Source organism: Oncorhynchus mykiss, chromosome 21 (genome assembly GCF_013265735.2).
Source record: "Oncorhynchus mykiss isolate Arlee chromosome 21, USDA_OmykA_1.1, whole genome shotgun sequence".
Taxonomy (NCBI): domain Eukaryota; kingdom Metazoa; phylum Chordata; class Actinopteri; order Salmoniformes; family Salmonidae; genus Oncorhynchus; species Oncorhynchus mykiss.
In genome coordinates this window covers 22,326,489-22,341,951 of record NC_048585.1, presented here as the reverse complement: position 1 = coordinate 22,341,951, position 15,463 = coordinate 22,326,489, and the positions used below count along the sequence as shown (strand labels likewise).

Sequence of the window (15,463 nt, the reverse complement as noted above, 5' to 3'; positions counted from 1 at the left end):
TACGGCAACTGCTCCGCCCTCAACCGTAAGGCTCTCCAGAGGGTAGTGAGGTCTGCACAACGCATCACCGGGGGCAAACTACCTGCCCTCCAGGACACCTACACCACCCGATGTCACAGGAAGGCCATAAAGATCATCAAGGACATCAACCACCCGAGCCACTGCCTGTTCACCCCGCTATCATCCAGAAGGCGAGGTCAGTACAGGTGCATCAAAGCTGGGACCGAGAGACTGAAAAACAGCTTCTATCTCAAGGCCATCAGACTGTTAAACAGCCACCACTAACATTGAGTGGCTGTCGCCAACACACTGACACTGACTCAACTCCAGCCAATATAATAATGGGAAATGTAAATATATCACTAGCCACTTTAAACAATGCTACCTTATATAATGTTACTTACCCTACATTATTCATCTCATATGCATACGTATATACTGTACTCTATATCATCGACTGTATCCTTATGTAATACATGTATCACTAGCCACTTTAACTATGCCACTTTGTTTACATACTCATCTCATATGTATATACTGTACTCGATACCATCTACTGTATCTTGCCTATGCTGCTCTGTACCATCACTCATTCATATATCCTTATGTACATATTCTTTATCCCCTCACACTGTGTACAAGACAGTAGTTTTGGAATTGTTAGTTAGATTACTTGTTGGTTATTACTGCATTGTCGGAACTAGAAGCACAAGCATTTCGCTACACTCGCATTAACATCTGCTAACCATGTGTATGTGACAAATAAAATTTGATTTGATTTGATTTGGAGGAGTGTGAGGCAGTAAAGTGGTTTAATCCTGAATAATCTTAATGGAGTAATGATTTTTTATGATTTTACTAGTTGTTTGCCGGCAAATGGCGTGTCCGTTGTAAATAAGGTTTATTGAATGTGCATTTACACATACAGTGCCTTGCGAAAGTATTCAGCCCCCTTGAACTTTGCGACCGTTTGCCACATTTCAGGCTTCAAACATAAAGATATAAAACTGTATTTTTTTGTGAAGAATCAACAACAAGTGGGACACAATCATGAAGTGGAACGACATTTATTGGATATTTAAAACGTTTTTAACAAATCAAAAACTGAAAAATTGGGCGTGCAAAATTATTCAGCCCCTTTACTTTCAGTGCAGCAAACTCTCTCCAGAAGTTCAGTGAGGATCTCTGAATGATCCAATGTTGACCTAAATGACTAATGATGATAAATACAATCCACCTGTGTGTAATCAAGTCTCCGTATAACTGCACCTGCACTGTGATAGTCTCAGAGGTCCGTTAAAAGCGCAGAGAGCATCATGAAGAACAAGGAACACACCAGGCAGGTCCGAGATACTGTTGTGAAAGCCGGATTTGGATACAAAAAGATTTTTCCAAGCTTTAAACATCCCAAGGAGCACTGTGCAAGCGATAATATTGAAATGGAAGGAGTATCAGACCACTGCAAATCTACCAAGACCTGGCCGTCCCTCTAAACTTTCAGCTCATACAAGGAGAAGACTGATCAGAGATGCAGCCAAGAGGCCCATGATCACTCTGGATGAACTGCAAAGATCTACAGCTGAGGTTTGAGACTCTGTCCATAGGACAACAATCAGTCGTATATTGCACAAATCTGGCCTTTATGGAAGAGTGGCAAGAAGAAAGCCATTTCTTAAAGTTATCCATAAAAAGTGTTGTTTAAAGTTTGCCACAAGCCACCTGGGAGACACACCAAACATGTGGAAGAAGGTGCTCTGGTCAGATGAAACTTTTTGGCAACAATGCAAAACGTTATGTTTGGCATAAAAGCAACACAGCTCATCAGCCTGAACACACCATCCCCACTGTCAAACATGGTGGTGGCAGCATCATGGTTTGGGCCTGCTTTTCTTCAGCAGGGACAGGGAAATGGTTAAAATGGATGGGAAGATGGATGGAGCCAAATACAGGACCATTCTGGAAGAAAACCCTAATGGAGTCTGCAAAAGACCTGAGACTGGGACGGAGATTTGTCTTCCAACAAGACAATGATCCAAAACATAAAGCAAAATCTACAATGGAATGGTTCAAAAATAAACATATCCAGGTGTTAGAATGGCCAAGTCAAAGTCCAGACCTGAATCCAATCGAGAATCTGTGGAAAGAACTGAAAACTGCTGTTCACAAATGCTCTCCATCCAACCTCACTGAGCTCGAGCTGTTTTGCAAGGAGGAATGGGAAAAAATGTCAGTCTCTCGATGTGCAAAACTGATAGAGACATACCCCAAGCGACTTAAGGCTGTAATCGCATCAAAAGGTGGCGCTACAAAGTATTAACTTAAGGGGGCTGAATAATTTTGCACGCCCAATTTTTCAGTTTTTGATTTGTTAAAAAAGCTTGAAATATCCAATAAATGTCGTTCCACTTCATGATTGTGTCCCACTTGTTGTTGATTCTTCACAAAAAAATACAGTTTTATATCTTTATGTTTGAAGCCTGAAATGTGGCAAAAGGTCGCAAAGTTCAAGGGGGCCGAATACTTTCGCAAGGCACTGTATCTAATAATGAACTATCATTGACTTTTGGAATTGATAATAATTTATTCGGTGGAGGTTTTCAAGCATTGGTTATTGCCTACACTTCCCCACCTTCTCCATGCCCATCAAAATCATGGCACCATTTTGGCAAATTTTGGCAAAGAGAAAATTGGGTACACAAATGATGTGCCCACAAATAGAGGCTGTTTTAATAAAAATAAAAAAAAACAGCTAATAATCCAGCAATGGTACATTTCACTGTGTGTAACTCATTGCTGAATGATGTTGCTCCATGGTGCCTTACAGTAGTAATGCTTGACTTGTAATGCTTGTTCTTTATGGCAGACGTACATTGTCATTACCCCCACTTGTGTAAAGCCATCTTTACACAAAGGGGGGCAATGTAATACTTCTCCCCCATTGATTTTGTGAATCTTGTGCTTGCATGCCAGAATGGCAATAAAGCCTCTTCAATGTCAGTCCACACCTCTGACAAGTTTGTATATTAAATGCCTGCTATGGGATTTAGCGTAATGTAAAGATGTTAAGATGGTCCTTCATTTGTGTTGAGGGGGAGGGTTGGGCAAGAGAGCAATTGTGAGATGTTCCGTAGGGTCCATTGGATTGTGAATAAATTGTACAACCTTGTATGAAGTCTTAGCCATTCAAAAACACACAGCCTTTTCCCTCACTGAGCAAAAGACAGGGGGGTTAAATAAACCACAATTTGTGAGAATGATTCCGATATCATCAGCATGATAATTGGTTTCTTCTGCTCTGCCGTGAAGAAATGCTGTTCCCTGACCATTATTCTAAAGTGCAATGAACTGAGCCATCACGGAAACAATGTAACACGGTATTTTGACCTCTTTGCATCAGACCATTGTTTAGCTAACCCCCACACACACTTCAACTCAACAGCTTAACCTACCACCTAACTGAGCTTTTAGTTGTCACTTGCTTGAGCCCGTTCAATCGATAGACCACGCAAGGCCGTGTCACATTAAAGTCGGATGTCTCCATTGAGATCAAATGGGCTTCTTGGCCTTTGTATGGAAAACGCTCCAGAAGACATATGTGATGAACCTGCCCTATCAGGGCAGCAGAGTGGACTAGTGGTAGTGCGTCTGCTCCCTAGACAGTCACAGACAGCCATGGATTGTCTCTGATGCTGACAATTCTTGGTTCCCAGAAGGTTTCAGGTAGGTTAAGAATAACATGCCACTACCTCTTTTTTTTGTCCAGTTCCTGAGTTTTCTTAGACAGGAACTCTCTTATAATCTGAACGTTAGGAACGTTCTTCCTCATCTCCTTGCAGTCCACCTCTATGACAGCGGCGCACCCTGCCTGGCTGCGTCTGCATTAACGTAGGATGCATTGTGGGTTGGTCATTGTCGCATTCTACTTTAATGCCTGTCATAGAGCCGGCTCCCTCTGTGCTCAGCAGCGGCAATGAATTAGAGACATGAAAGGTGGAGTAACATTTTGTGAGGTGAGCTCAAAAGTTACATATATAACCTAGCTGGTAATCAAAGGCCAAACCAGTGGAATCAAATGGCATGAAGGGAGTTCATGGGAGTAGATGGGAGTTCAGGAAGTCATTACTTACCTGCAGCATTACCTCAGAGGGCAAGAGAGGACTATGAACGACATAGACAATCAACAAAATTGTGTTGAAAATGTGTTTCGAAAAGGTTCACAATAAAGAATGGCGGAGTTCATTTGGCTGAGGTGTGCAATCTTGTGTAAAAGGGCAAAACTGTTGACATCAATTATGAAAGGCACAAATCTATCCATTAAATCGAGTACTTTGTCGTTTCTATTCATTTAATCCTGTTCACACTTCCACTGTGGTACTGTAGCTCTAACCCTGTCAACAGATCCTTTTCTCTCATTTCAGCTCATATTCCCCAGTTCAATGCTATGCCTCCAAGGGCTGAATTTGCCACATACCTCATTCAGTGCCTCTGTCAAACTTCTGAAATACTTGGATGAAGGACCATACAAGCTTAATATTAAAATGCATTAAACCTTCTAAATGAATACTAATCTGCCTGCTCCACAGTTACACTGTGTTGTATATAGCCAAACTTTGGCCCTATAGAAGAGGTTACCCCTGGATTTCTCTGGCTTGCTGTACTATGAGTGTGCTCCAGAGAGTACCAGCATGCCACAGAGCCAGTTAGTCTGACAGAACCAGTCCAACTAACAGAGGGAGCCAGAGGGAAGGTGCTGTATGTGTCAAGCGTAAATACCAAACTCTGATCCAGCCAATCATGGCACCCTGCGGGCATCGTCTGATTGGCTTGGCCTTGCGTCAGGGAACACTCTCTCCCCCGACGGCCATTACAGAATCCCATCATGCCCAGAGTCATTTTCTCTCTCTTGATTTCTGGTTCCAGTGAGAAACCAAGTGTGTAGGTCAAACTAACTGCTGCTTGTTACATTTAGGCAGTATTGACTTCTAAATGCCTTCTGTCTGCAAGTGGAGAGGCAGGCCTGGGGAGTGGGGAGGCAGGCCTGGGGAGTGGGGAAGCAGGCCTGAGGAGTGGGGAGGCAGGCCTGAGGAGTGGGGAGGCAGGCGTGAGGAGTGGGGAGGCAGGCCTGTGGAGTGGGGAGGCAGGCCTGGGGAGTGGGGAGGAAGGCCTGAGGAGGCAGGCCTGAGGAGTGGGGAGGCAGGCCTGAGGAGTGGGGAGGCAGGCCTGGGGAGTGGGGAGGCAGGCCTGAGGAGTGGGGAGGCAGGCCTGAGGAGTGGGGAGGCAGGCCTGAGGAGTGGGGAGGCAGGCCTGAGGAGTGGGGAGGCAGGCCTGGGGAGTGGGGAGGCAGGCCTGGGGAGTGGGGAGGCAGGCCTGGGGAGTGGGGAGGCAGGCCTGAGGAGTGGGGAGGCAGGCCTGAGGAGTGGGGAGGCAGGCTTGGGGAGTGGGGAGGCAGGCCTGGGGAGTGGGGAGGCAGGCCTGAGGAGTGGGGAGGCAGGCCTGAGGAGTGGGGAGGCAGGTCTGGGGAGTGGGGAGGCAGGCCTGAGGAGTGGGGAGGCAGGCCTGGGGAGTGGGGAGGCAGGCCTGGGGAGTGGGGAGGCAGGCCAGAGGAGTGGGGAGGCAGGCCTGAGGAGTAGGGAGGCAGGCCTGAGGAGTGGGGAGGCAGGCCAGAGGAGTGGGGAGGCAGGCCAGAGGAGTGGGGAGGCAGGCCTGGGGCGTAGGGAGGCAGGCCTGAGGAGTGGGGAGGCAGGCCTGAGGAGTGGGGAGGCAGGCCTGAGGAGTGGGGAGGCAGGCCTGAGGAGTGGGGAGGCAGGCCTGGGGAGTGGGGAGGCAGGCCTGGGGAGTGGGGAGGCAGGCCTGAGGAGTGGGGAGGCAGGCCAGAGGAGTGGGGAGGCATGCCTGGGGCGTAGGGAGGCAGGCCTGAGGAGTGGGGAGGCAGGCCTGAGGAGTGGGGAGGCAGGCCTGAGGAGTGGGGAGGCAGGCCAGAGGAGTGGGGAGGCAGGCCAGAGGAGTGGGGAGGCAGGCCAGAGGAGTGGGGAGGCAGGCCTGAGGAGTGGGGAGGCAGGCCTGAGGAGTGGGGAGGCAGGCCTGAGGAGTGGGGAGGCAGGCCTGAGGAGTGGGGAGGCAGGCCTGAGGAGTGGGGAGGCAGGCCAGAGGAGTGGGGAGGCATGCCTGGGGCGTGGGGAGGCAGGCCTGAGGAGTGGGGAGGCAGGCCTGAGGAGTGGGGAGGCAGGCCTGAGGAGTGGGGAGGCAGGCCTGAGGAGTGGGGAGGCAGGCCTGATGAGTGGGGAGGCAGGCCTGATGAGTGGGGAGGCAGGCCTGATGAGTGGGGAGTCAGGCCTGGGGACTTCTGCTGTTTAAATGTTAAAATGTGTTTCCCAATTGATGTTATGTTTGTAAATGGCCTCCATTTCCAATCAATTCCATGCACATTGCATCTGTAGTAGATTAGAGACCCCTTGTCGATTAGGATTTGGGCTGGGGGTTGTGAGGGGAATGCAAATGGCTGATAATTGAGCCGATCATCTGAGGAACCTCTGACTCCATTAGATAACTAAGCACCAGTAGATTACTGATGAAACTGAGGAAGGCCCATTAATTCCCTAAATGAAAGAGGTCTCTTCTACTAGGGGGTGACAGACTTGCTAATGACCCTCCCTCAGCACAATCATGCTGTTAGTCTATTGCTCCCCCCAACTGAAACCAAAACTATTGAAGAGCTTCTGTTGTTGTTCGTGTCGAGTTTGTCATCCAGTTGGCTCTATAGTGAATTACATAGTGCTGTTCCACAGAGGTGGCAAAATCTAAGCTGTGCTTTGAAAATATCAAAATGCAACATGCAATGAAAGAACAATCCTCCACTGTGAAGTGTATAGCCCTCAGCTGTGGATCAACACCACTGTTTTGCATTTGAGGGGGTAAAGCACCTTTAAAACGTTAAAACGGATAGGCCATTGGGGAAGATGTTGCATGGTCCCCAGAAATCACACACACACACACACACGCTGTCACGCCCTGACCATAGAGAGCCCTTGTTTCTCTATGGTGTAGTAGGTCAAGGTGTGACAAGGGGGTGTTCTAGTTTAAAATGTCTATGTTGGTGTTTTGGTTTGGTTCCCAGTTAGAGGCAGCTGGTAATCGTTGCCTCTTATTGGGGATCATATTTAAGTAGCTATTTTTCCCACCTGTGTTTGTGGGATATTATTTTTTGTTTGTGCATGTGCACCACATAGTCATGTTTCGTTGTTCGTTTATTGTTTTTGTTTTGCTTAAGTTTCACATTATAATAAAGATGTGGAACTCTACGTACGCTGCGCCTTGGTCCAGTTCTTACGACAACCGTGACACACACACACACACACACACACACACTGATAGGACAGCTATTTTTAGACCTGACTTGACACCCTCAAATGAGCCATATCTTGTGCTCTGCTTAGCCAGGTCCTTATTTGGAAAAGCAAAGAGTCAGTGAATGCCAATGAAGCTAATCTCCCTGAGCATTTGAGCTCTATTCTGGGACGATAACTAACTATGGGCAGCCTCCAAGGGGGAGAGCGAGCAACCTCATGTTTATTTCCCAGCCCGTTATTTTCTCCTATGCCGGAGATTGATTTGTCTAATCTCTCATGAAATAAATTTTTAGTGGAGGAAAGGCGGTGACGACACTCAAAGCCCTACTGCTGGCCACTCCCAAATATAATTGGCTAATTAAGGGCTATTTACATCTCAGTCTCCTGGAGCAGAATGGACACCCTGTGCTATTTATTCTCAGCCATATAGAATTATGACTCAAGAAATGTTTTTTTTGCCCTTCATCTACATGGAAACAGAGACTTTTTTTTTTTGAGGAAAATTGGTATTCCACCTTGGTAGTCTACTTAATCATTCAAGTGGCAGTACTTGAGGAAGTTCTAAGGAGGAGAAACTTGTTTTAAAAGTTCAGTAAAGTGAATATTAAGGGGGTTTCTGAGATTGTTGGAATCTGTTTCAAATGTTAATCACCCCTAGACACCCCTGTCTAAAGAGAAGGTGCTGTCAGTGAGATACAAAAGAAGCTTGAAGATGTGCCAGGTCTCTGTCCTGTTAGATGCCATGTTTCCACCCTTCCACACTCATCCACACACCATGGACAGCCAATTAGAGGAGATTTCTGTCCATAAGCCCCAGCTATGTCAGAAGTATGACCAGTGACAATGTGTAATGAGACACATGGCCTTTCCCTGGTGGCATTAGTCAGCCTAAGAACAACCACAGCCACAATGATCGACCGAGTTCAACTTCTGCACACCCGGATGATCAAAGAGCCCCATTTCTGTTGAAGCCCAAATCTAATCGCTTGACACCCTCTACCAAAGGTAACAAACAACTATTTGAGGATGGTTACCCCTCACAGCCTGTTTCTCGTCAAGTGTTTGTTGTGCTCAATGGAATCCCACAGGAAAGGATGCCAATTCTTTCCTTCAGGTAGAGGAGAGTGGTCTTCTGCTTCGGGTCCACGGGGGCCAGTTGGGCTGCCTCATCACCCTAAACAACAAGGGGCCGTACTGAGTTCCTGGGATCATTATTCTCTCATGAATTACCCGCAACCCCCCCCCCCCCCCCCCCCACTCCTTCCCACACCGTCGGTGGGTCATTGTGTTTCTTCACCGACGAGGATGATGCTCATGGTTTATGCATGGAGGTCTTTTCTCTTTGAAACACAGAGAGAACGAGCAGCGTGAGTGGTGCCATAGAGCCTGAGTGAATGCTTCGAGATCTGTTTATTGACATCTGGTTGATTTCTATTCCTCTCTGTAATCCGTGGCAGCCCTGGTTGTTGTTATCATCTGAACCTGGTTGAGTGGCTGGAATCCATTTTGTTGCTTTGTGTGTGCTTCATTGTGTGCCATCTGCCTCCTGCAAATGAACCCACAATGTCAATTTCTGTGTCCTTTTGTTCTGGCACGGATCACTCGCGCCCACCCTGAAATGGGAATGGATGTGACTTACATGTTTAGGACTGAGTGAAGTTTTGAAAATAATTAAATGCATTTTATGTTAGTATCTAAGAAGGTGGTATCGTTATAAGAATATGTAGCGGTCGTCAACTTTGCAATATAACTGTGTTCCATTTTGATGCACTGAGTGCTAAACCGAGCCAAATGGAATAATGTTCTGGCTGCAACCATGCCATTAAGGGAGAAAAAATGGATTTTGTGAAAAACAACCAAACGACAAAGGGGTAGAAAGGTAATGTTCTTTTAAAAAGCCTCCCATCTGTCCATTTTTATGGCTCCGAATCTGTCAGAACTTCTAAATGAATAGGATCACCTCTATGTCAACATTGTGAAGTAAAGCCCAGTAAAATGCCTTCAGTAAGATGCTACAATGCTGTCCCTTCAGCTATCAGTGGCTTTATCCATCACTTACTGAATAAGGAGTGTAATGACAGCTCTTAGTTATCACTCACTGGAGTTTGAGTCATGTGAGTGCATCATCACTAGGCTGTGAAAGGAAAATGTCACCTCCACAGGAACAGGATGGAGAGGAGAGGGGCCTCTTAAGTGGAAGTACGTTGTCGTCAATGCTTTCCAAAACCAGAACCCAAATTAATCACAAAGGTTGTTTGCTATCACGCACAGCCTTGGGCAATTCAATCACACCCGGGCGCCATTAGTGCTGTTGCCAAATTTGAAAGAAGTACAAAGATGGAAACAAGTATGAGGTCATTAGTGATGTCATACATTTTGTCATGAACAGGATCTCTATGGTTGAATGACCTTTTCTTCAATTCACTGATCATTGTTTGTCTTTCATCAATCCACATCCAATTTAAAAACAACTCCAGTAAAATAAGTTATAGGTCTGACAGAAGCTAAACTGGATTTATTGGCTAATAGATGTGATATCCTGTACAGCTTCTGGTTGAAGGCCGTGGGCAAGGTGCATTTTGAGAGTACAAGCAGAACCACAGTGGCACAGTTACAACTCTATTTCCAACAGCATTGTTGACTCAGCCAAGTCATGGCACAAATGGGATCTTCCACAGAGCCAAGCTTGTTTGATCAAGTCATCTGTGACACATCACGCTGGGAAGGTTTTTGTTTAAATCAGTGCTGTCTATTATATAACCCATCATGACGTATGATGTTGCTTATATATGATTTGAGAAGCATGTGTAAGGCATATGAAGACCTTATGAATGCTCTATAAAGCCTTTATAAGGTAGTTCTCTTGTCTCAGTGTATGCATATTCGTGTGCATCTACAATGACTTTAAATGCCACTTGAAAATATTCAGAGCTCCTAAATATGTACATTTTACAGACTCTTAAAAAAGCAATACATGACTAAAATGGAAATGTGTCAACTTTTCAAAACTGTCAACTTGTTTTTGCAACTGCCACGTGGTAAATCTAGGGCAAGATGATGTACCTTTTGCATAATTCAATAGTAAGATGAAGGAGTAGGGAGAGGAACTTTAGTCTGACAGGATCCTTACAAGACACCATCTTTTCAACTCCACTTTCTGTCAGATTGACAGGCCAGTAAAACAAAGGAGAAACCGTTCTATTTTTCATAACATACCCTAACATATACACGTGTTAATCTCACTTCTTCTCCACATTTAAGTCCAGTTACAGACATGGGAGTGTATTTCCATGTAAAATTAGCTGTTCACGCCCTGAAACACCATGTCGCTGTCCATGGTGCTGAATTCAGATAAGTACAGATAAGTAAGTTCGGATAAGCATACAGCCTAGTTGTCGTGAAAAACGATGTAAACAAATCGGGAGAGGCTACCTTTACTGGGCTACCTCTTAAAACATACAAACAACTTACTTTTGTTCATTAAGATACAGTAATAGGAGTCATACCATATAGGCTACCACATGACGAGTGCAATTACACGATTCACATGGAGAGGGAGAAAGAGAAGCACATGATCATTGGTTGAATACTATTCGGCAGTCTGTTGCCAGACGTGGGCATAGTCACTACACTAGTCTATGGATATTGTGGCTGGATGCGATTATCAGTTGCATCCGTGGATTTAGTAGGTGAGTAGCTCATCCTTTTGATGTGTTAGTTGAAACAAAATATAGCAACATCGTGAGAAAATTAAATAGATATTTTGCCCATTCATTTGGAAGGAAACGTGCTTATTTGTCTAGCACGTTGCTGTGTGTAGCCGCTTGATCTAGGAGTGTTATTTTGTTCATGGGTAGAGCGATTATTGCATATACATAAAAATACTATACATTCGTACATTGTCAGTAGCACACAACATGAAATATACTTCGTTTTCGAGACAGAATAAGTTTTTTTCTGTAAAGGAAGCATCTTTGATTGACTTGGCAATGAGCCAATCTCTTATTGGAAGTTGGTTGGTGCTGAACAGGGTTATTTAACCAAATAGAAAGTCAATTTGAGCGAATTAGTTGTTCGTTTTTTTGGCAACAATCTGACAATTCTTTAGATAAAAAAATGATAGCCTGCCCTGTTCCGTAGTAAGAACAATGAAATCGCGCTTGTTACCTTGGTTCGCTTTCTAAATATTGCGTTGTTTAGAGATATTTACATTCGAATGTATCTTGTGTTTAGAAGCCTTAACACAAAGTTTGAAACAGTGATGATGGTTTCTTTTACATTTAGTGGATTTCCTTGATCATAGCTTATGGTTGCAAATAGAGGCATGCATAGTCTATGCCATATGTACTCTACGGCAGGGTCCCCAACTGCCGATTTTATTTGACGAGCAAATCAGCTCCAAGTGATTTGAATTTTGGAAATCTGTTCCACAGTATTCCCACGCATAATAAAAATATGTGATCTATACAAATGTTTATACGTATTATGTTTTAGTAAAATATGTCTGTTCTGGGCTTCTTGCGGTCAATTGACAAATTAATTATGTTCTGTCCCCTTGACCATCCAATAAAAAAATCGTCCCGCAGCTGAATCTAGTTGATGATCCGTGCTCTACAGGTCAACATGCTTCTCTCTGTAGGTTTGTGTGTCGGCATCAGCAACCTCCAACTATCAAGCTTTTCTTAATTACCATAATCCATTTCTATTACCAAGCCTCTCTGGAGTACAAACCTACTTCTTTCTCACTTTTAATTTGTGTGCACTTCTACGCACAGGTCCTTATTTGGTCATTCAGATAATAATAATTTAATCTTCCCTTTTCAGATCTGACGTGGTACCCCAGTATGTTAATTAACGGGTAACATATTGGCTCAATGTAAAACTCATGCATTTGGGCTATAGCAAAACTGTTATTCAAAACATAATGATCCAAATGTTCATATTAAGGTAACTGTTATGAGGGCTACTGGGAGTCTAGGTTCGTCTGCTGTCAATACGATCCTTCTCTGGACTAGTTTCTGTTCACATTGCTGTTTTACCATGCTGTAGCGGCTGTCGTGGGTTGAAGAAGGTGAGGACCAAGGTGCAGCATGGTACGTGTTCATCTGTTATTATGAATTGAACACTGAATGGAAAAACAACAAAAGCGAATGAACGAAACAGTTCTGTCTGGTACAGAATCCAAAAACAGAAAACAACTACCCACAAACACAGGTGGGAACAGGCTACCTACGTATGGTTCTCAATCAGAGACAACGATTGACAGCTGCCTCTGATTGGGAACCATACCAGGCCAAACACATAGAAATACAACACACCAAACAAAACATAGAAATGAAAAACATAGAATGCCCACCCCGACTCACGCCCTGACCAAACCAAAATAGAGACATAAAAAAGGAACTAAGGTCAGGACGTGACACATGCTCACCTACTTCACGCTATACAGCATTAGACTTGAAGCAGAAGCTCCTATTCAGGCAAGAGGGAGCCTTCTTCTTTTGTGAGAAAACACACTTATAGTCATGGTCGAGTTCACTGAACCATAGGTTTGTTTTATGTTGCCTTGGCCTACTTTCACTCTTGTACAGTGTGATTCTCTCTCTCTCTTCTCTGTGACTGCTGCTCTCTGCTGACCCTCGTCTCGTTCTCTTGGATGGCCCTAGGCAGTTCTGCCTTTATATTGAATGTGTTTGGACACGCATGCCAGATCTAATACCACTGTCTGTCTCTTTTGCAGTGAAACCAGCCAAAGGAAGAACAAAAAGGAATCTACACAGACTGAAGACGTTGTAAGTGTTTCATTACATTTTTCCTTGAATCAACATATAACATTTCACAAATTGTGTTGTGCTTGCAGTGGTGTATATTTCTGGCCATCCCATCCCATCCCAAATCTAATGAAACAACCTTCCAATCTGTCAATTTCGATTTTAAGATCAACAAATAACCTTAGATTCATTCGATTTTCATCTCTCTTATCAAACGTAAGAGGACAGATAAATACAGATCACAGTGGCCTACTCAACAAAGTAGTTTTTCTCAAAAGCCTTTATATATTGTATCATACAATCATCTGTACTCTTAATAATCATAATTATTGTTCTTATTATTATATTTAGTAACTCCACTGCAATTCCCCGATTTAGGAATACCACATGTTGCTCGACCTTTTGCGTGAATCACAAGTTGATGTCAATGGGAGATTTATGCAAACATGTGGCTTATATGCTCTTACTGTATCTACATGCATTTAGCCTATAGCGCCTGAGCAGTACACACACAGTGAGTTACTCCATGGGACATCTTATTGAAACATTTTAAAAGCAGCTGACGTACATACTGTCACTCAACCTACCGTATCAAGTTAGTGAATTGACCAGGGAACCAGAATGCCTGATGTCCTCTGGTCTCGTTTGGGATGCAGACATTGTCCTGCTGCCTGCTCTAATGAGATCTCTTGGCTGGAGAATCAAATATTCACCACCGAGGCTACAACATGGCCCCCAAGTCAGTGGCTCTGAAGACTGTATGATAATCCAATGGAGTGGAGTCATCTGTGATCAAGAAGAACTAGAGAGGCAATAGAATAGAGCCACACTCCAGAGGAGAATGTTCTGTAAGGGATCTGTAGTGTGTGTCGAATTACCAATAGATGGCAGTGAAACATGACATTTTCTCTCCACAAGTCCTGATTTAGGATCAGTTTTATCTTTTAGATCACAATGAATATGATTACATGAACAGGGGAAGCTGATCCGAGATAAGCACTCTTACGCTTGACACATATGGCCCTCGTCTTTACAGTATAGTATGTATGTTTGCTTGTTTTTGCTGGTGGCTGGTTTGGAAGGACAGGCAGTTACAGTATAGACGAGTAATTAACGCTGCCTCATTTTACATGATGGAGCACCAAGTTGTCTCCTGTGGTGAATGGAGCTCCCTGCATCTGTCCCAACTGTCACCTGTGATTGATGAACTGCGTGTGTCCCAATACGTCTCCCCCCCCCCCCCGCCACCACCATCCTGATCCCCATCGCCGGATCTCCCAGCCTCATCCTATTAGCAGGCATATTAACCACCACCCATATTTTATGATCGGGACATAATCCCACCTTGTCATGATGGTCTGTCATTATAGTAAGACAAGTCTCCTTGTTGCCGTCCTTGTGTTTACTCTTTTCCAAGTGAGTCCCTCCTCTTCTCCACATAGCCTCCCCACCTTTGAGGCAGGGACAGGGGTGTACTGGCAACAATCACACCCCCTTAATCCATTTAGATCCAGGACATACGTAATCCGGACAGTGTTTCCTGGCATTAAGTGCATATTCACACCTGATATGTTGTTGTGGGAGATGGGCCAGATCTGATGGGAGGACAGTAGCAGGTTTATAGGCTCTCTCACCACCAAGGTCGAGCCTGTCAGTGAGTCAGTGTCTCATAACACCTTCCATAGGCTTTGAGCTTTGTGGCAGTAGCCTGGCCCTGTTCCACAACACTGATCCTGGCCTGATTCTGACAATCTCACCCTCTATCTGGGGAAGCCCTTTGAGGGTTCCCATCACCTGCCTCTCCCATCACCTGCCTCGACCCAGTCTCCCACTTTAGTGTGATGACAGAGTTTAGAGAGCGTGCGCCCACATAGATGCTAAATGGTATCAGTATAAGATATTGTCACAATCACAGATTTGCAACAAAGCCATGATGTATTGGGTTTGAGCCAGGTGACGAGTTGAACCAGGGAACACTTATGATTTAGTGTTTTCCTCTGATACTTGGTAATAACTTTACAGTTTACCGGCTCACTGAGAGTCATCAATCTGCTGGTGGATGTCATCTTGCTCTCAGCTCTCAGCTGCTTGGAGAGGCTGACAACCATCTCATTCACTCAGTGCTCAGTCAGTCATATCTCCCAGGGAGAGAGAAGTGAGTGGGATGGAGATAAGTGCTGCAAGATGGAGCCCCTTCATTTAATGCAAAACAGATAGACATGCAACAGAAAACATTCACGGTCACACAGATTGATACAAACAACTTTGAATTCACTCTTGAGCATCATAGTATTGTTTTGGAGTCAATATAGCACAGTGATTAGAGACAATTATAAACTGGGTGGT

General features: G+C 44.7%; 2 protein-coding genes across 3 annotated transcripts in view; one reads left to right on the top strand and one right to left on the bottom strand.

Annotated features, from left to right (window-relative positions):
* Positions 1–4,945: 4,945 nt before the first annotated feature.
* LOC118943003 (extensin-like) lies at positions 4,946–15,225 on the bottom strand. The gene is made up of 2 exons (XM_036958468.1): positions 15,153–15,225; positions 4,946–6,291 (listed from the first exon to the last, which is right to left on the bottom strand). Exons 1-2 carry the CDS (start codon positions 15,223–15,225, stop codon positions 4,946–4,948), a joined length of 1,419 nt encoding a protein of 472 aa, XP_036814363.1.
* The window catches only part of LOC110500005 (synaptotagmin-1), a 140,473-nt gene continuing 135,910 nt past the window's right edge, over positions 10,901–15,463 (top strand). For both annotated transcript variants that reach the window (XM_036957293.1, XM_036957292.1), the window contains exons 1-2: positions 10,901–11,035; positions 13,087–13,138. The gene's annotated coding sequence lies outside the window, so the exon portion shown is untranslated. The remainder of the gene's footprint in view (positions 11,036–13,086; positions 13,139–15,463) is intronic.